This window comes from Piliocolobus tephrosceles, chromosome 3 (genome assembly GCF_002776525.5).
Source record: "Piliocolobus tephrosceles isolate RC106 chromosome 3, ASM277652v3, whole genome shotgun sequence".
In the NCBI taxonomy this organism is placed as follows: Eukaryota; Metazoa; Chordata; class Mammalia; order Primates; family Cercopithecidae; genus Piliocolobus; species Piliocolobus tephrosceles.
The window spans coordinates 121,273,270-121,296,021 of NC_045436.1; the positions used below are offsets into that span (position 1 = coordinate 121,273,270).

The 22,752-nt window shown below is 36.7% G+C and overlaps 1 protein-coding gene across 1 annotated transcript in view; it reads left to right on the plus strand.

Moving 5' to 3' along the window:
* The first annotated feature begins 814 nt into the window (after positions 1–814).
* TMPRSS11D (transmembrane serine protease 11D) overlaps positions 815–22,752 on the plus strand; it is a 61,655-nt gene continuing 39,717 nt past the window's right edge. Inside the window, exon 1 of the mRNA XM_023232152.3 lies at positions 815–891. Coding sequence (XP_023087920.1) covers positions 884–891 — 8 coding nt within the window. The 5' untranslated portion in view covers positions 815–883. The remainder of the gene's footprint in view (positions 892–22,752) is intronic.

Sequence of the window (22,752 nt, forward strand, 5' to 3'; positions counted from 1 at the left end):
TTGGTGAAAAAGCTAAGACTAGAATTCATATTGTAATAATAATAATATTGTAATAATTCTATTACAAGTTCCAATTATTTAGCATTCATTGGTTCTCATAAAGTAACCCCAGTATAACCTTCCAAATTTATATCCTGCTTTGCAATGTTAGACAGGAATGCCCTTTTTCCCCTCCATGCTAGTCTTGCCTGCTTTCTTGAGCTCTCCACCCTTACCCTAACCCCCTACACACTCATACTGTCTTCTTCTGTCTGCTCCTCTTCTAGTAGTAGTGTGTTAGAATACCTTTTTCAAATGATCATATTTGGAAAAAGACAAAGTGGATTTTAGTTCCAACTATTCTGTTTGCTAGTCTTACTTTGTGCACCTACTCAATTACTGCTCTATTTCATATATTATGAGAAAAACAGCATTTAATCATAGAGATGTGGGAATTCAGAGGTAGTCCTCATTAATGTATGGAAAGTATATTCTGATAGCTCTTGGCTGGCTGTGGCAAGGTATGAGGTATATGACAGTATGATAACACGAGCAAAAGAGGTGTCAAATCCTCTTGAACTAAAAGTGATTCTACAATTGTGAAGTAGTCACAGGCTTTCACAAAATACCTGTCAACTGTAATTGTGTTTAATCTCAATTTACCAGTATAAATTTTTTACTAATTTGTGAAATTCCTGTCTATTTTTAATTATCTTCCACAAGTCATACTATTGGTTTGCTGATTCCCTCAAACTTGTTTAACAAGTTATATTTTAATTACATGAGATTTCCTCCTTTGTCCTCAACTATAGATCACACGTAATACATGAGAGTCATTCATTTGAGTGGGAATCTCAAAGCAGTTGAGTAGGCAGAAAAAGGAACCTCTTCATTAAGGATTAAAATGTATAGGTAAGTCCTGTTTTTGTCTTTGTAGCTTTAAAAGTTTTACTATATCTTACAGTATGGGAAAAATATGAAAAAGCTTTGGAAATTTTGACTGTGTCTAGCAATCTTCTAGTTACTTCTCTGAAAACTTCATTGAAACTCTTAGATATTGTTTAGATAATATGCTTGATATTATTTCCATAAGGTACATAGTTGCTTAACTGAATTTTTTATAAAACAAATAACCACAAAAATTCAGCTTAGCGTTATGACAACATATCTTTAAATAAGGAAGTGGTTTTGTTTCTCATGTGCAACGTTTTAAAAAGTGGTGTGTGGATTTTAAAATTGCAATCTGTAAATAATTCTTCTGTTGTTTAGAACTTTTTGAGGATTCTGTATTTTGACTTCCATTACAGTTTTATTGCTAGTTATTAAATAAATATGCCATAAATCCTAAAGTACACTTTTAGAAAGTAAAGATGGTATTTTTCTACTTTTTATGTAGTCGTGGAATTATTTTCAGGAAAGTTCTTGCTAATATTTAAGAAAAAATAATATCTCTCTGATTTTCTTTTTAGTTAATGAATAGGTATTTTCATATACTTTCACATAAAGAAAGCAAAAAGTTGTGGGATAATCAAGTCACACGTTAAAAATCTCAAAACAATGAAATAATTATATAACTTGGTATGCTTATATGTGCACTTAAGTGTATATATATGCATATTATTTTTCTATGACTACAGATAAACATGATACTGGTAAGTCATGCTGAAAGGATCAATAAAAACATGAACAATGTGTTGGCTATAAGTGTAGTTGAATTTATTTTAAATCTCCTGAACACTGGAAAATTCAATCAAAAGTCAAACCATTTTAAATAATAAAAATATATATACAATTATATGCACTTGAATATATTTATGAGTGAAAAGTGGATAGCTGTCTAAGCTTCCAATGATAGAAGAAATAAAATTATTTCATATTCATGTAATAGATACAAGACATTTATTAAAGTAGCTTAAAAAACCTATGAAGTAATTTGCATACTGAGTTTGTTCTCATTTTATGCAGAAAAAAAAAAACCAAATCACAAAATCATATTTACTCATCAACTACTACTTTGTAAAGCTGTACATGGGAGAAAGTCTAATAAAGAACATAGAATATTTATCAGGTTTGTTATACTAAAGCAGTGAGTTTATGAATTATATTTTTTATTATTCTTAAACCATCTATAACAGTGTAATATTATTTGGGTAATATAGTGCATTTTAAAATGTATTTTGCGGAAATATTTTAATTTTAAAGAAATTGCTCTGATTTTAAAATATTGCCCTTATAAGCAGCCAAGTGTATATCAAAACATCATTCCATGGAAAATAATAAAAGAAGACATGTAAATAACACAAATCCTGAAAGAGTTGTACAATTTCAGAAGGCTTTGAATCAATCAAATTTCTAAGTTGATCCATCGTACAGGAAATTTGCCACTCAATCAGAGCCAACCTTGCCAATTACAAAGAACTCTCCTGTGGAATTTTGGTTTCTAAGGATCACACTTTTTGGAATATTTTATCTCTTTAATAGTCTGTACCTACTACTAATAAATAGTAGCTAGGTGTTTATATTATATAATGGAAGGGAAATTAAATTGTACAATATACTTTTTTAGGTAATTCTAGGTAATTTTGGCATAATTTTAGGTAAGTCTTCAGGTAATTCTGAAATACTTTTGGTTGAAAATGGGCTGCCTTGGATGGTTTGATTGCTTTTTTATAAAAATTAAACTCCTAGCTCTCTTCCAAGCTGCTGTAAGATGAAATGCTCCTTTCTTTGTCTACCTTCTTCCCTTCTTTGAAGAAGGAAATCCCACCACAGGGCCCAGGAACCTAAACAGCTGTGTTACTCATTTCAGATCCTTGGTCACTTTAGATTTTCTCAGATTTACCAAGGGAACATCTGTGCCCACCAGATTACATAAAAAATGAGAAATGAGGTTTGGGAAATAGGATAAAGATTTATAAACTGGAATTCAGAATATAGTTTATGGAAAGATTTAAGGTAAATGAGCACATCTCAGCTCAGGGACAGACAAGTCTTAGCAGGAATCCTCCTACCAAACAAATCCTATTTCCATTTCTTCCCTTTTCTCAAGACATGATTAACTGACTGCAGAGATATGCCAAAGACAATCAGATGTCCTGCCTCCCAACAGTCCAAAAGAACCTGAGACAGAAGTTGGGGGGGAAGAGCCATCGCTGTCAAAAATGCATTCCAAATTCTGCCTGTTGTTTCAATCCTGGTTTTTGAACTGCTATAGGAACTTAGAAAAACATGCTTAATAAATTGTAAATCATTAGGCAAAGAATATATTTCTTCATAGAAATTAGACAGGTGGACACCAATTTATATTTACAGTCATGAAGCCCAAAATAGTGCATTTAAAGTACAAGTTGTTGCCTATAAAATCTTGGGCCACATGCTAAAGCAGCTGCTGCATTTGGCCCAAATGTTTTTCTAATGATGGTGTGGGATGGGCCCGCACACAGGAGGATGAGCTGCAGTAAGTCATCTGGGATTATATATTTTCTAGCAAATTATCCCATGCCACTGCCAACTTGTCTTCCAGAAGGCACTTCCAATTTATTTTCTCAGTAATTCATTACTTACCTAATTCTTACACTACTGCAACTCCTAAATAGCTATGACTGGCACCCCTAAAATAAGTCATGAGGAAGGAAATCAATATCTACTGTCGTAAGGGAACTTAAAGTTATCCAATCCAATTTCGTAAAAGGTATTGCTCCCATTTGAAGGATCCCATTCTTTTGAGCAAAGAAGACTTGGCATGATTTCACAGTTTGGGGGAATATTCTTTCTCTAGCTTTAGTATGTGCTCATGACATATAAAATAAAAGCACCATCCCAAGTGTAAAGTCATTAATTGGATAACTGCCTAAGATAGTTGTAAATAAAATGGACTTTGGAAAAGTTTATACTGATGAGTCATTCAGCAGAAAGTAAAAGCAGATTCTATGGAATATTTACAATATCCATTTGCCAGAGGTTTTAACAAGTGTATCAGTGATGAATAAAGTAATACATGCACTCAGAGTTCAAGGCAGTGGAGCAATAAGTCATTGATGGCTATGGTGGTGCTTGTATTCCGTGTATTCCCTGAAGGCTGAGGTAGGAGGATCACTTGAGTCCAGAAGTTCAGTGTTGCAGGGAGCCACGATCGTGCCACTGCACTCCAGCTGGGGTGACGGAGCAAAAACCTATCTCAAGAAAAAGATTAAAAATTATAAATAAATAAAAGCTGTCAAGTATATTTTTTCTAAATTAGACACGTTTTTGTTCTGACAAGCTTTCTTCTTAGCCAAGATATCTACCTGAGTTTAATAGTGCAAGAATAAATTAAGATGTAATGTTTCCTTCTCTGCTGAATATTTGTCAGCATAAAGACATGCCATACTATCCCTAATTTTTAAAAAATCCCTCCCTTGGCCCATATCCCCTGTCCAGCTATTGCCTCATTTCTCATCTCCTGCTCTTAAAAGCAAAACTATTCTAAAGATCTGTCTAAATCTATTGCCTCTATTTTTATTTTCTTCCTCCATTATCTCCTTTTGCTTTTTAACTTTTTATCATTAAACATATCACATATAAATTCTAATTTTAAAAAAATGAACCTCTGGGTATGAGACATCTATTAATAAAAATAGCATCACCAGTATCTTAGAAGACCCCGTGGGCACCTCCTATCTACTAACTGACCTTTCCCCACTTTTCATGACGTAACTGTTACGTGGCATGGTATCTTAATTTCTTTCATTTTCTTCATGATTTTACCATTCATAGATATATTCCTTAAAAACTTATGGTTTATTCTACCTGCCTTTGAAAATCATATGAATGAGAAATATATTATATATTATATACAATAAAGTGTGCATAGCTTATTCATGTTCATAGCTATATAATATTTCATTGTAAGACTGTCCTATAACTTAAATATTTACTTTTCTAGTATATTGCCATTACAGATAATGTAGCACTGAATATTCTTACACAGGTCCAATGGTACAAACATGCAAGAGTTTCTCTTCGATATGTTCCTAGAAATGGATTTTCTGAGTCAAATGGTGTATGCATTTTTATCTTTAATGCATCCTCCCTTTTCCCAGTGCAATAGTTTCTGATCTTCACAGCTCTGAAACAGCTCTTGTCTTGCTCCACATTGCAAAATCCAGTGGTCAGATCTCAGTGAGTTTACATTATCACTCCACCAGAGACCATTCTTTTCTTGAAACGTGATCTTCACAGAGCTTCCAAAACACCATTCTTTCCTTTTTTTTTTTTTTTTTTTTTTTTTTGCCTATCCCATGGGTCAAATTTTCTCTGTTTCTGTTACTAGAATCTACTCATTTTCCTGTCCCCCAGAGTTTAAGTGCTTTTCTTCTTACATTCTGTGTGATTCCATCAGTCTCATGGTTTTCAATATTACATAAGCTAATGATTCCCTAGGATAGATAATGATCCCTTAAGTCCACTATCATTCACTGGAAAACACAAAATGCTGTTACCTCAAAGCAACTTCTGATATCATATGGCAAAATAAACAATTTTGAATCCTAAATACCTTAGTGCTTTATTTGTACTTATACATCTTTTATGATATGTACAATTACTCCATACGTGTATATATATATATATATATATATATATATATGTTTTGAGACAGAGTCTCCCTCTGTTGCCAAGGCTGGAGTGCAGTGACGCAATCTCGGCTCACTGCAACCTCTGCCTCCCGGATTCAAGTGATTCTCCTTCCTCAACCTCCTTATAGCTGGAATTATTGGCACGTGCCACCACACCTGGCCAATTTTTGTATTTTTAGTAGGGACAAGGTTTCACCATGTTGATCAGGCTGGTCTCAAACTCTTGACCTCATCATCTACCTGCCTCGGCCTCCCAAAGTGCTAGGATTACAGGCATGAGCCACTGCTCCCAGCCAATTACTCCTTATATTATAATTCATTTATTCATTCATTCATTGAGTGCTAGGTACACAGCACTGGAACAAAAAGGCCCAGACCTTGTTCTCATGGTGCTTGCTGAGAAGACAGACACTAGAATACATTAGGCAAGCAAATACTTATCTAATTATAGTTTTGGTGGTGCTATCAAGAAAAGTTTAAGGACTTTGGGTAATTAAGATAAATGGAAACAACCATAATTGAAAACATTTACTCTGTGGAAATCTCAGTAGGGCAAAATGTAGTCTTGACTGAAACCCACAGACCTTCCCATTCAAAAGACAACTGTTCCAGTGATTAACATGGAAATATATAATTTCATTATGATTTGTTTAATACAACGACACTGAAATAAGTACTATAATAGTGAAAACGAAACCAGTCTGGAAGCTCATGGAAGACTTCTCTGAGGAAGCACTGTTTAAGCAGAAACTTAAAGGCAGGCAAGAAACAGATCCTGCTGCTTTCTGAAGACCATGTTTAGGATTTGGGATTATATCCTCAGAGAAACACAAAATTGTTAAAGATGTAGCAGGGCAGATATGTTATTACATTAGAATCTTTTTTTATATAAATTACCCAGTTTTAGGTCTTTTTTTTATTATGCTTCAAGTTCTGGGGTACATGTGTAGGTTTGTTACAAAGGTATATGTATGCCATAATGGTTTTTAAAAGATGATTTTAGCTTCATATAGAGAACGATCTCTGTGGAGAAAGGAGATATCTTTTGATGAAGGGAGACTAGTTGGAGGCTCGTTTAGTATTTCAGAAAAAGGATAAACATGGCTTGGATAAAGTGGTGGGAGTGGCAATACAACTTGAGATATGTCTAAGAAGTCAAAAGAACCAGATTTGACATTCAATTGGATGTGAGGGATGAGAGAGGTGTCAAGTATGATTTTCAGGGTTTTCACACGAGTAACTTGGTGAATTTTGGCATCATTTACTGAGAAAGAAAATGCCAGAAAAGGGTCTATTTGATGGGGCAAAAGAAGGTTTTGAAAATCAGAAAGATGATGATCAGTTCAGCTTTGCAAATGCTGAATTCTAAGCACCGAATAGAGATATGTGAAAGATGCAGCTGGATATTGTAGTCTGGAAATCATGTACAGATCAATATTTCTCTGGTGTAATTTTTGGGTTATCTCTTTCTGAATCCCCCATGCTCTTGTATAAAATGCAGAACTCTGAGACGCAAGACCAGACCTACTGAAATAGTCTGGGTGGGTATTGGATTCAGTACAGGAATTTGCATTTTTCCAAGTTTTCAAGTAATTCTTACTCACAAAAATTCAAGAACCATTGGCTTAGATGGTAATTGAAACTGACTGAATGAGATCAACTAGAGAGAAAGGAGAACACCCAGGACAGAGCATGGAGCAACACCAGATACTTAGGTTGACTAGAGGAGATGCAACTAGCAAAAAGATTTAAAAAAAAAAAAAAAAAAAAAAAAAAAAAAAAACTTTTTATTGTAGAATATTTTAAAGATATACCGAAGTACAGAGAACAATAGAACAAATTCTCACACCTATGGCCAGTTTCAAGTTACCACACTCCAGCAGCCAGTATTGTTTCCTCCATACCCTACTCACAACCAAAAGATATTTAAAGAGGAGATGGGACCAGAAAGAAAAAAGAGTATGAAATCATGGAAATCAAAAGAAAAAGAGTGTTTCAATAAAAAGGGATATTCAAGGGTGGGAAATGCTGCTAAGGGGCTATGTAATATCCTTCTTCAGTAAGACATGAGTACTTTAAGGGAAGGACAATTATTTGGCCATTTAAAAAAAATGTCCTAAGTGCTTGGCAGAATATTGCAATAAGTACTCAATAGCTATTAGTTTTTCCAACATTCATTCAATAAGCACTGTACCTATAGAGCACCCACCATGTCTTGGGTTGCAAAAAACAATAAGGCTTCAGAAAAAAAGCACAGACAAAAAAGTCAAGAGGTTTAAATGCTGGCCTCTCTGTGGTACCACTTAATCTCACTGCAGATCAGTTTATTTATCTGCATAATAGCAAAATCAGAGTGGATATTTTTGAAACTCTCTTCCATTGCTAACATTCTATGATTCCGCAAAATGCTATCAATCTTATAAAATGTTATTATAAAAATATATCATATCATACACCTTGAATATATAAAATTGTATTTGTCAATTAAATATTTTAAAATAAAAATAAAATGTATATATTCTATTGTATGTTTCCAAAAAATGTATTATTTTTAGCCAAAGTTAGGTTCTACAGCAGAATCTAAGTACTTTATAAACAGCATCTCAGTTATTCTTCACAACCCTCTTGTAGGGAAAAAATAGGTTAGCCTGTTGCTGTGTTGTTATAGATAGAAGTAAGTTTAAGAGACTTCATTCGGCTCTATATTTGAGATGCTGTTAATCTGTGACTCTACCCCCAATCTTGTCCTTGCTAGAAACATTGCTGTGCTAATTAAAGTTGAAAGGATTCTGGGCTGTAAGGAATGTGCTTTGTTAGATAAATGTTCAAAGCCTGCTTGGTTTGAAGGTCAGTACCATTCCTTTAAATCTCAGTAAAAGAAAAACATCTGTCTCCTGCCCGATACTGGGAAAATGCAACAGCTCCGTGTATCTGTAAGCCTTACTGCTGATTTACTCCCTTATCTTTTTGGCAATAAATACTGAGGGAACTCAGAGACCGGTGCCAGTGTGGGTCCTCTGAAAGCACAGCACTGGCCCCCTGGAGCCCTGCTTTTCTTTCTCTATACTTTGTCTCTGTGTCTTTATTTCTTTTCTCAAGTCTCTCGTTTCCACCTAGCGAGAAGCACCCACAGGTGTGGAGGGGCAGGCCACCCCTTCACCCTCTGAGGCACGTGGCTATCTCCATTTTATGAACGAGGAAACTAAGGCTCAGAGAGGTTTTATTACTCCCCAGTGATCACATGGGTCTGTCTGACTATAAAACTCACGGTTATTACTGTTGTAATATATTACCTTTCTGCATTGCCTGTGTAGTAATTAAAAACACAGGCCTCTAGACAGGACTAGTGTTTCATAGTAATCTTTATATAAAAAGAGAAGAAAAAGAATAAACAAGTACATTTCTTCAGGAGACAAAAATATCCCTTTTTTATGTGACTCTTTGTGCCAGTATTAGATTCCATGGTGAGATTCACAAAGTAGACAGAGCCTTCCTTCCATCATCTAACCTATTCTTTTACTGTACAGATTCACTTAATGAACAGATCATTAAATACTTTGGGAGATATAGCAGAAAAGAAATCACAGTCTGTGCTTGCTTTCGTTTATTTGATTTATCAAGCACTGACATAGGGCCAAATGCCAGACATTATTTGAGTTGTGTTAAAACATTTTTAATTCATTGTGCTCATAACAACAAGGAGGTAGGTACTACTGTCACTTCCGTTTTGCAAACAAGGAAATTGAGGAGTTAGGTGACTTCCTAGGTTCACACAGCAAATAAATGGCAGAAATGGAATTTGAACCCAATTAGTCCAGTCTCAGGGTCTGTGCCCTCAGCTGTTCTCCCGTGCTGTCTCTCTCACGGGGCAGTTTATTTGTAGGGACAGGTTGTGGATGCAGAGACAGGTAATAAATATATGAGCAAACAGACCTTCCAGGAGAATAAAGTACTTGCAAAGATTGAGAGTGTGTAGGAGTGGTGGGAGGATCTATCCATGGGCTAGCCATGGGAAGGAAGAAGGAACCTTCTTGTTAAGAAGGGAGGATAAAGAGAACAGTGTGGGCCGGGCGCGGTGGCTCAAGCCTGTAATCCCAGCACTTTGGGAGGCCGAGGCGGGTGGATCACGAGGTCAGGAGATCGAGACCATGCTGGCTACCACAGTGAAACCCCGTCTCTACTAAAAAAAATACAAAAAAACTGCCGGGTGTGGTGGCGGGCGCCTGTAGTCCCAGCTACTCGGGAGGCTGAGGCAGGAGAATGGCGTAAACCCGGGAGGCGGAGCTTGCAGTGAGCTGAGATCTGGCCACTGCACTCCAGCCTGGGCGACAGAGCGAGACTCCGTCTCAAAAAAAAAAAAAAAAAAAAAAGAGAACAGTGTGAAAGTGATGAAGAAATTTGCTGATTCTTCATTCAATGACAAGGAAGAAAATTGAAATCCAAAGAAGGGATTTACCTCCTGTCGAGCAGCTTTTTCTGATTACAGCAGCTTTCCCCTCTCACCCTGCCAGTAATGCATACTCCTTCCCTGGATAAGAGAATATATGTGCAGCATTTTTCATAAGCTCTGAGGAATACATTGTATAGGCATCAAAAGTATTCATTCCATAGACCTTGGAACTCTGTTCATTTCATTATAACACAAAATCATCCTTGGAAAATAAAACTAAGAAGCTTGATTCTTTCCTCTGCTTCTGAAGACAATCTAGGCAAGAAGCCAGTAGGATTAAATTCAGAAGAGATTGAATGCAAGATGTTGTTTTTAAAAATATATTGATGCAACTAAATATTACTCAAGCACATTTCAAAGAACTAATCTAGGGTTTGGTCCATGATTCACTAAAAGTCACCTTTTTTTTTTTTCTGTGAGAACAATTATGATTTAGTAGATATGGTTAAATAGAATGAACCGTGATGAATACAAATGAGGCTCTGATTCCAGCATCCACTCCTCTCTACTAAATGACCCTCAACCAGCTGCTGTGAGAAAATAATTTCAGTAAATTTCTGGATTCCCTACTCTATCATCTCCTCTGACTTATTTCACCCAATATATGTTGAAATGTCATCTTTCTTTCTTTATGCTCTTTATTAATAGATTTTTATTTATTTAACCTGTGCGTTTAATGATATATGTCTTTCTTACTTATTCTACTCCATCATTCACAGTGCCTCCCTTCTCACTCCCATCCCCAACATTTTTAACATTGCAACCAATGTTATGGTTTAGGTCTATCTACAAAAATAAAATCAAACATTGGAGGATGCCCACATTTGGAGCAAAAAACACTGCCATGAACTCCTTTAGAGTATAATGTACCACATTTCTCACCTCTTTGGGACACATTTTGTAGAGATAATGATGGGTGGAGAATATCTTGACACTTTCTATTGAACATTACAAATCAGATCACACTGAGCTATGTGTAGGAACTTCTAAATCCTTCACTGATTTATATCCTACAGGAAGCAAACATGGATCCACCAGTCATGCGTTACTTGACAGGGAACATTCTGGGAAATACATCTTTAGGCGATTTTGTCCTGATGCAAACATCCTAGAGTATACTTAGATACACCTAGATGATATAGCCTACTACACATCTAGGCTATTCAGTCTATTACTCCTTGACTACAGACCTGTATAGCACATTACTGTACTGAATACCATAGGCAATTGTAACACAGTAGTAAATATTTGTGTATCTACACATATCTAAACATAAAAAAGGTACAGTAAAAATGTGTATAACAATTGTATGGGACCACTGTCATACATGTGATCTGTGATTGACAAAGATGTTGTTATATGTTTCATGACTGTAGTTCTATAATAGGGTCAATATATTTTGATGAAGCAGTAAGTTAAGGCTTTGAACATTTCATAATAATCCTATAGCAAAGAGGATTGCCTATTTACTTGGGCTTTAGGAAATAGAGAAGGATCTATTATGCCTTCAGTACAATCACTCCAGTTTTCTCTGATCTTTTCTGATGTAATTGTATCTAGAACCCTTGCTACACAAAACATAGTCTTTGGACCAATAGCATTTACGTCACCTGGGAGCTTGTTGGAAATGTAGACTCAGGTCCAGCCCAGATTCACTAATTTAAAATTTGCATTTTGATTGACAATTCACATATCCACTAAAAATTGAGAAGTGCTGGACTAAACAACTTATTTCACCCAATATGTGCTGAAATGTCATCTTTCTTTCTTTAGGCTCTTTATTAATAGATTTTTATTTATTTAACCTGTACATTTAATGACATATTTCTTTCTTATTTATTCTACTCCATCATTCATGCTACAAGCTACAAGTTACAAGCTTAGTCTCCCAGATTCCCAAAATGGAAGAGAGGGGTACAGTAAGACATTTCCTTGTGTATTTAAATACGAATAAACATGTATCTAACCTGAGTGTGCAATAGATTTCCCCATTCCTCTCCTGCAGAAACACTGAATGCCTTGGCAAGTTAGAACTCACAGAGCAGCACATTCCTGAGTTCCAGGAATACTGTGCTCCTCAGAATGCTAGGTATTTCCGAAATAAATGTTTCTGTGCTTTGATAAGTTTGGGAAACACTGCTGTTTCATCAGTTCAGGCTACAGAAGGAAAAGAAGAAATAGAATTGGAAATGTGCAAAGAGCAATTGACTTTTTGTCATTTGGCATCTTGAGGTTAAACATGAACTTTTCTCTAGGCTTTCTCAGTCCTTTTTCCACTCTGACATATGACAGTGATGAAAATATGTGACACATCTCCATGGGTCCAACCAGGTTTAAAGCAATTCCCAATGCACTATTTGTAATTCCACCCAGAAAACAAAAACAAACAAACAAAATGCACATGAGTGGGAAGAACATTATCCTAGAATTAAGTAGTTTAAATTGCATAAGAAGTAAATCATTTCAAAACTCTGATGCGTTTTAACCATTATGTGTAACAAATTGCTTGTCATTAATACTAACGGACTCCTGTATTCCAATGTCTCATTAACAATTGCTACCTAGGAAATAGCATTGAAACCTGAGCTGAATGGGCTATTGAGTCTTTTTCTGTTCTGGAAGTTTAAGTCCACCCTCATTGTCAATTGAACACAGGAAACTTGGTAATTTTGTTATTCCACTAAGTTAACAATTATTAAAAGATAAATTTAATTTTAACCACTTTATTGAAATAAAATTACAAAACAGCAACTTCACGTGTTTAAGGTGTTAAGGTTCAATGATTGCTAGTATATGTACAGAGACGTGCAACCATCACCAAAATCCAATTTCAAAATACTTTCATCATCCCCAAAGATATTCAAATACATGTGATATTCAAGTACTCATTTCCCAAAGGCATTTTTACAATAAAATATCACATATTTAAACTGTCATGAATATTTCTTTATAATTTGTGGTAGCTGGCAAAATTATTTTGTGCCAATAAAGGTTAGAAGACATCCTTAGTTAAAAATAAAGGGGGGAAAAGGAAAGAAAATGAAAAGAAAGAATGAAAGAAAGGAGGAAGAAAACATATCTATTTGGAAACTAAATCCAAACAGGGAAAAATTTTATTTTGGCCATTTTAGGGGCAAATAGGCAAGGAAGCAAACAAGTCTATAAATAGTTTTTTCTTGTTTTGAAACTGGTATGGTCTTCATGCACTGTCAATGACTACACTTTGTAGAACTCAGAAAAAAATATTAACATTGAACAGCAGTGCCCTCTACAGTATATATTGGGCTATCCCTAACTAGCATTAATCAGTAAGGAGATAGCTAACCCATCAGGGCTCTCTCTGTTATGGTTCTTGGTAACAGGTTACAAACACTCAGTGCATGTTCTTAAACACCAGTACAGTCAATAAAGTATTGCTCCCATCACTTTGCAAATCTGGTGACTCCGAGAGAAATTTACTTAAAATCTTAGCATCATAAAGTTCCAGAAAAAAATATTTCCATTTGTTCTGTTGTTTTCAAAACATTTTGTCAGACTCACCTTTGTAGGTGGTGCCACCCCTACCATAATATCACCATGCTCATTTGCAGACAGAAAAGGCTTCATAATCTCAATTATAGAAGCAAGAATCCACACTTCGGGCAGATGTAAAATGCCAGAAAAGATTACTTTCCTTAGCAAAGTAAGTATATATTAAGTTTAAGAGAGCAGTAATCAGAATATGTTTTTAAGTCTTCAACTGATTCTTCACAGAAATGGTAAGTAGTCTTCAGACATTTATTAATAATCATGCAAAGCTGACCCTATTATTAAATATGGGGATAGATTCTGAGTGAAGGAAAACATGGCAAACTTTCCTGACCTGTGTCAGCAGCATTCTCAAAACCCTACTCAGCAGTCTATACCATCCTCCTAGCTATACCATTGCTTGAAGAAGATGAGGTATGAGAGTGACAATACAGATACACCATCTCCTTCCTCAGTTTAAAATAAGATATATAGCATATGAGGATCAGAAACAGCATCTGAAAATTCTTGCCTTGCAAATTATGAGTGCAGAGCTGTATCACAGCTCTGACTTGAAAGGGAAACACTCTGAATTTCTTTAAATAAGTCTTCTGCAGTCAAGAAGTTCTTTCCTTGGAAAGGCTACAAATTAGTCTGACTAATGAATAAAGACTCTTGACTTTGGTATTCGTCACCTTCCTTTATAGACTTTTCAATACCAGAATCAATTCCTGCTCCTAGCCAATGCCTTCCTAGGAACAGTTCTTGAATGTATTAAATATACAGAAGCCAGAGTAATGAGATCACCGTCTTTTAAAATAAAGGCATTATTAATGAATTGGTAGGAAGAAAGAAAGGAAGGAACATAAAAATCCTCACCTTTATGGAGCTTCTTAACTGGTGGAGGGAGACAGATAACAAACAAAATAAGTAAATTGTGGGGTATATTAGAAAGTTATAAGTGTACTGCAAAATAATAAAGCAAATAATAATAATAAAGCAGAGAGAGGAGGTGCAATTTTAAATAGGGTACTTAGCAAGGTCTCACTGAGAAGACAACAATTGAGCAAAGACATATGAGAGGCCAGGGAGCAAGGCCTGTGAAAACCTGAGGTTAGAGTGTTCCCGGCAGAAGAAAGAGCAAGCACAAAGTCCCAGAGGTAGAGAGGTCCTACTGTGCTTGAGGAGCAGCAGAGAGGCCAGGATGTCTGGAACAGGATATGGAGGCAGAGTGAAGTTAGAGATAAAGTCAGAGACTTAAGGACATATGGAACCACATTAGAAATTCCTGGAAGTAGTGTCTTGATGCAGCACCAAGAAATTAAGAGGCAAAACAGTACAAGATAAATACCCATGGCTATCCTGGATGTCTAATAAACATGTCCACTATGAAAATTTTATTTTAAATATTCTAGAAAATCTTAAAATATACAAAAATGATGTTGCCACACACAAGAAAAGCATATGACGCTCGGCATGAAGTCCTTAGTGGGTGATCAATGTAGCACCACAGATGGGGTAGCTTGTGCCAAGACCATCTTTTTTAATTAGACACTTCCTTCCATTTTTGGCAGGGAAGGGTGTTTGCTAAAAAAAAAAAAAAAAAAAAGAGCACAAATTTGCAAAATGGCAAATAAGAATAAGGGTTGAGCCTATATCTGTGAACTAATTGGAACAATCTATATAAAATTAAACCTTTGACCTTGGTCTCATTATACCATACTCTAAGTACCTAAAATAACCAGCTACTGATTGATGGCTTAATGTGGTAGGTGTGATCCTTCTACCAACTTATTAAATAACCACACACCCAAGCAGCCGGCATGAGTAATTATTTATGTTGTTTTCATTCATTACCAGTAACTCTTTAAGAATTAGCATGCACTAGTAAATGAAGTACAGACCAAATTTAATATTTCTTTCTTTTCTATTTGTAAGCCACAGTTTACAAATATGAAACAAATGAAACAAAAGTTTCATTTTCCCTGGGTCATAAATCACTCTCTGTGTTTTTAGCCTCACATGTAAAATTATTTCACTTATGGCAATGGTATGATCATATGATTACAAATATTAATTGATAGGTTCCTAAATTATATACATGTAATATTGCATATATAGTAAGCTACACACATTATTATAAATTATATATCATATATGTAATCATAATTGCCAATTGTTTCTTCTTATTATTAGATACCTAAGGCAATAGTAATGGGAAATTCTTTATTGTATCAAATTCATGTGTGTCTACATATATGCCTACAGATTTATATTGAAGGTCTGTATTTTTTAATCCAAAGGCAGTGAAATAAGTGGTTTCCAATACTCTTTTCCAGAGCTTCAAATACTACCTGTAAGATAATGACTTCAAAAAAAATACTTCCAGTCCCAAGACCTTTGCTCAGCCGAGACCCATCTTAACAGTTCACTGCTAGGAATTAACAGAAAAATATTAACAGTTACTGAAGTCTCAAAACAACTCAAATTGTCTAGTCATGTGACCAGTATAACTAAATCCCCAGTCACACAAGCTCAATCTTCAAAGTTTCATCTTGGACTTCCACTCTTGTCCCTGGCACTGAATTCTCTATGAGGGAGTGGTCCTAATTCTTCATCTTCCACATTTTCCTCAACCCTTTCTTTTCCACACACATAGCCTCTACATGGCCCTTGGCACTTCATATCCCATTAATGGATCAATAAATTTGTCTGTGCGATGAGACCTCCTGCCTCATAACTCCTGCCTCTTGCAGCCCAACCGGGTCACCAGATTAACCTTTCTAAAACACTGCTGCTTTTCTTTAACTTCTCATTTCAAAAAACTCATTGATACCCTAAGACCAAGAAAGAGTCCGAACCCATTACTCATAAAGTCTTCCATAATCTTGACCAGCCTTATTTTTCTAGATTATTTTCCATCTGCTTTCCTATAAGCACCAGACTGGGCCAATTACTTTTCACCAAACACACTTTGCACTTCTACCTCTTCTGTTCCCATTTTTTCATTTACCCAGAAGGCCCACCCATCTTTCAAGGCATAGCTCACATGTCACATGTTCTATGAAGATTGGTGGCATTTCCTCCTCCCTCCTCTGAGTGAAGGAATTTTTATAATAGTTTTAAGGGGTAGAAGTGCAGTTTTGTTACATGGATGTATTGCATTGTTATGAAATCTGGGCTTTTAGTATAGCCTTCACCTGAATAGGGTACCCTGTCTACATTAAGTAATTTCTCATCCTTCATTTCCCTCCCATCCTTCCATGTCTCCATTATTCTACTCTCTCTGTCCATGTGTACACATTATTTAGCTACCATGTATAAGGGAGAACATGCAATCTTTGACTTTTTAAAAATCTTTTTGTTTTTATTATACTTTAAGTTCTGGGACACACGTGCAGAATGTGCAGGTTTGTTACATAGGTATACACGTGCCATGGTGGTTTGCTGCACCCATCAACCTGTTATCTACATTAGGTATTTTTCCTAATGCTATCCCTCCCCTAGCCCCCTAGCTCCCAGTAGACCCCGTTGTGTGACGTTCCCCTCCTTGTGTCCATGTGTTCTCATTGTTCAACTCCCACTTATGAATGAGAACATGTGGTGTTTGGTTTTCTGTTCCTGTGATAGTTTGCTGAGAATGATGGTTTCCAGCTTCATCCACGTCCCTGCAAAGGATGTGAACTCATCCTTTTTATGGAGGCATAGTATTCCATGGTGTATATGTGCCACATTTCCTTTTTCTTTTCTTTTTTTTTTTTTTCAGTAAGAACATTTTTTATTGTTTACTTTTTAGTTTCAGTAGTTTTAGGGGTACAGGTGGTTTTTGGTTACATGGATGAGTTCTTTAGTAGTAAATTCTGAGATATCGGCACAACCATCACCCAAGCAAGTGTACACTGTACCCAACATTTAGTCTTCTATCACTCATCCACCTCCCAGCCTCCTCCCGCTCAGGCCCCACAGTCCACTATCACTGTGCATTTTTGTGTCCTCCTAGCTTAGCTCCCACTTATAAGTGAGAACACACAGTATTTGATTTTCCATTCCTGAGTTACTCAGCTAAGAAAATTCTTAATACAAGGCTAATCAACCCATGTTGCCTTTTTTTCTTGCTCTCTCAAAGTTATAACCCAAATCGGAAAATACAAGCTCTTCTGCAGAGAGGCGGACTGATCCCTAGACAGGGGCTAAGAGGCCCCCCCTGACTCCTCTCTCCTTTCTATGTTCCAGTTCACCAGCCATGCTCCCGCGGACCTGAGCTGCTCTTGTCTGCTACTAGTGACCCCGCTGCAGCTTCCCTCCCCAAGGCCCTGATTCTTGCTTCCTGAGTGTGAACTTCCTCCTGTCATTTACAACTGGCTGTGCTTCACACTGCACACCTGGCCGGGGGCAAGGAGGGGCTGGTGCTTGGAAATCCCAGACAATGTATATCAGGACAGTGACTGTAACAATTTTGGCAGATGGTAGGGAAGTGTCTTGTGGGAACCTTTTTATAATTTGCACCAAGTCACCATTTGGGATAGTGTTGGGGCTGCTCAAATCTTTCTTTTTTTATTATTATTCTTTAAGTTCTAGGGTACATGCACACAACGTGCAAGTTTGTTACACATGTATACATGTGCCATGTTGGTTTGCTGCACCAATTAACTCGTCATTTACATTAGGTATATCTCCTAATGCTATCCCTCCCCCCTACCCCTACCCCACAACAGGCCCGGGTGTGTGATGTTCTCCTTCCTGTGTCCAGATGTTTTCATTGTTCAGTTCCCACCCATGAGTGAGAATATGCGGTGTTTGGTTTTTTTGTCCCTGCGATAGTTTGCTGAGAATGATGGTTTCCAGTTTCATCCATGTGTCTACAAAGGACATGAACTCATCCTTTTTTATGTCTGCATAGTATTCTATGGTGTATATGAACTACATTTGCTTAAGCCAGTCTATCATTGATGGACATCTGAGCTGGTTCCAAGTCTCTGCTATTTTGAATAGTGCCACAATAAACATACGTGTTCATGTCTCTTTATAGCAGCATGATTTATAATCCTTTGGGTATATACCCAGTAATGCGATGGCTGGGTCAAATGGTATTTCTAGTTCTAGATCCTTGAGGAATCGCCACACTGTCTTTTACAATGGATGAACCAGTTTGCAGACCCACCAACAGTTTAAAAGTGTTCCTATTTCTCCACATCCTCTCCAGCACCTGTTGTTTCCTGACTTTTTAATAATCGCCATTCTAACTGATGTGAGATGGTATCTCATTGTGGTTTTGATTTGCATTTCTCTGATGGCCAGTGATGATGAGCATTTTTTCATGTGTCTGTTCACTGCATAAATGTCTTCTTTTGAGAAGTGTCTGTTCATATCCTTCGCCCACTTTTTGATGGGGTTGTTTCTTTCTTGTAAATTTGTTTGAGTTCTTTGTAGATTCTGGATATTAGCCCTTTGTCAAATGAGTAGATCAGGGATATTGGTCTAAAATTCTCTTTTTTTGTTGTGTCTCTGCCAGGCTTTGGTATCAGGATGATACCAGCCTCATAAAACGAGTTAGGGAGGACTTCCTCTTTTTCCATTGATTGAAATAGTTTCAGAAGGAATGGTACCAGCTCCTCCTTGTATCTCTGGTAGAATTCGGCTGTGAATCTGTCTGGTGCTGGACTATTTTTGGTTGGTAGGCTATTAATGATTGCCTCAATTTCAGAACCTGTTACTGGTCTTTTCAGAGATTCAACTTCTTCCTGGTTTAGTCTTGGGAGGGTGTATGTGTCCAGGAATTTATCCATTTCTTCTAGATTTTCTAGTTTTTTTTGCACAGAGGTGTTTATAGTATTCTTTGATGGTAGTTTGTATTTCTGTGGGATTGGTGGTGAAATCCCATTTATCATTTTTTATTGTGTCTATTGGATTCTTCTCTCTTTTCTTCTTTATTAGTCTTGCTAGCAGTCTATCAATTGTGTTGATCTTTTCAAAAAAAAACAACTCCTGTATTCATTGATTTTTCGAAGGGTTTTTTGTGTCTCTATCTCCTTCAGTTCTGCTCTAATCTTAGTTATTTCTTGCCTTCTGCTAGCTTTTGAATGTGTTTGCTCTTGCCTCTCTAGTTCTTTTAATTGTGGTGTTATGGTGTCAATTTTATATCTTTCCTCTTTTTTCTTGTGGGCATTTAGTGCTATAAATTTCCCTCTACACACTGCTTTAAATGTGTCCCAGAGATTCTGGTGTGTTGTGTCTTTGTTCTCATTGGTTTCAAAGAACATCTTTATTTCTGCCTTCATTTCATTATGTATGCAGTAGTCATTCAGGAGCAGGTTGTTCAGTTTCCATGTAGTTGAGCAGTTTTGAGTGAGTTTCTTAATCCTGAATTCTAGTTTGATTGCACTGTGGTCTGATAGACAGTTTGTTATAATTTCTGTTCTTTTACATTTGCTAAGGAGTGCTTTGCTTCCAACTATGTGGTCAATTTTGAAATAAGTGTGATGTGCTGAGAAGAATATATATCTGTTGATGTAGGGTGGAGAGTTCTATAGATGTCTATTAGGTCTTCTTGGTGCGGAGCTGAGTTCTATACCTGGAAATCCTTTTCCTGCTTGTTAGTTTTCCTTCTAACAGTCAGGACCCTCAGCTGCAGGTCCATTGGAATTTGCTGGCGGTCCACTCCAGACCGTTTGCCTGGGTATCAGCAGCGGAAGCTGCAGAACAGCGAACATTTCTGAATAGAAAATTTTACTGCCTGAACATTCCTCTGGAAGTTTCATCTCAGAGGGGTACCCAGCCATGTGAGGTGTCAGTCTGCCCCTACTGGGGGGTGCCTCCCAGTTAGGCTACTCGGGGGTCTGGGACCCACTTGAGGAGGTAGTCTGTCTGTTCTCAGATCTCAAACTCCATGCTGGGAGAACCACTATTCTCTTCAAAGCTCTCAAACAGGGACATTTACGTCTGCAGTGGTTTCTGCTGCCTTTTGTTCCGCTATGCCCTGTCCCCAGAGGTGTAGTCTACAGAAGCCAGCAGGCCTCCTTGAGCTTCAGTGGGCTCCACCCAGTTCAAGCTTCCCAGCAGCTTTGTTTACCTACTCAAGCCTCAGCAATGGCGGGCGCACTTCCCCCAACCTCGCTGCCACTTTGCAGTTCAATCTCAGACTGCTGTGCTAGCAATGAGTAAGGCTCCGTGGGCATAGGCCCTCCGAGCCAGGCACTGGATATAATCTCCTGGTGTGTCCTTTGCTAAGACTGTTGGAAAAGTGCAGTATTAGGGTTGGAGTGACCCGGTTTTCCAGGTGCCATCTGTCACAGCTTTCCTTGGCTAGGAAAGGGATTTCCCTGACCCCTTGCGCCTCCCAGGTGAGACAATGCCTTGTCCTGCTTCCGCTCATGCTTGGTGGACTGCACCTACTGTCCTGCACTCACTGTCCGACAAGCCTCTGTAAGATGAGCCTGGTACCTCAGTTGGAAATGCAGAAATCACGTGTCTTTTGTGTCACTCACGCTGGGAGCTGTAGACTGGAGCTGTTCCTATTCGGCCATCTTGTGCCACAATATTTGACTTTTTGTTTCTGAGTTGTTTCACTTAAGATAGTAGCCTCCAGTTCCATCCATATTGCTGTAAATGACATGATTTTATTCCTTTTATGGTTGAGTAGTATTCTGATATATATATATATAAAATTTCTCTAATGATCTGTTGATAGACACTTAGGTTTAATGCACATCTTTGCTGTTATAAATAGTGCTGCAATAAACATGTAAGTACAGGTAATTTTTTATATAATTTCTTTTCCTTCAGGTAGATACCCAATAGTTGGATTGCTGGATCAAATGGTAGTTCTATTTTTAATTCTTTGAGAAGTCTCCATATTGTTTTTCATAGAGGTTTTACTAATTTACTTTTCCACCAAAAGTGTGTAAGTGTTCCCTTTTCTCTGCATCCTCACCAACATCTGTTATACCCTAACTTTCTAATAACCAATCCGACTGGTGTAACAGGTTATCTCATTCTGGTTTTAATTTGCACTTCTCTGATTAGTGATATTAAGCATTTTTTCATGTGTTTGTGGCTATTTGTATGTCTCTTTTGAGAAATGTCTATTCATATCCTTAGTCCACTCTTTAATGGTGTTATTGTGTAATTTTGCTGTTGTTATTTGAGTTCCTTATACCTTTTAGACATTAGTCTTTTCTAAGATGCACAGCTTGCAAATATTTTCTCCCATTTTTCAGGTTGTCTGTTCACTCTGTTGATTATTTCTTTTGCTATGCAGAAGCTTTTTAGTTTAAGTAAGTATCATTTCTCTATTTTTATTTTGTTGCATTTGCTTTTGAGGACTTAGTCATAAATTCTTTGCATAGATTAATGTCCAAAAGTTTTCCCTACATTTTCTTCTGGCATTTTAGTAGTTTCAGATCTTAAATTTAAGTCTTTAATCCATCTTGACTTAATTTTTGCATATGGTGAGAGAGGTCCAATTTTGTTCTTTGATATACAGCAATCCAGTTTTACCACCACCATTTATTAAATGAGGTGTCCTTTCCCTAGTGTATGTTTTTGTTGACTTTGTCAAAGGTCAGTTGGCTGTAGGTATGTGACTTTATTTCTGGGTTCTCTATTCTGTTTCATTGATCTATGTGTCTATTTTTATGCCAGTATGATGCTGTTTTGGTTACTATAGCTTTGTAGTATAATTTGAAGTCATGTCATATTATACCTCCAGCATTGCTCTTTTTTCTTAGAATCGCTTTGGCTATTTGGCTCTTTTTTTTTTTTTTTTTTTTTTTTGGTTTTATATGAATTTTAGGATTTTTCTTTTTCCAATTCTGTGAAAAATGACATTGGTATTGTGATAGGGATTTAACTGAATGTGTAGATTGCTTTGAGAAGTACGGTCATTTTAATGGCATTGACTCTTCTGATGCATGAGCATGGAATGGTTTTCCATTTGTTTGTATCATCTCCATTTCTTTTATCAGTGTTTTGTACTTTTCCTTGTAGAGATCTATTTTATTTTTTAATCTATTGTAAATAGGATTGACTTACTGATTTGGTTCTCAGCTTGGTCATTATTGGTGTATAAAAATACTACTGAGTTTTGTACATTGACTTTGTATCCTGAGACATTTCTGAATTCATTTATCAAATCTAGGAGTCTTTTGGAGGACTTTTAAGAATTTTCTAGGTATAAGATCATATTGTCAGCAGAGATAATTT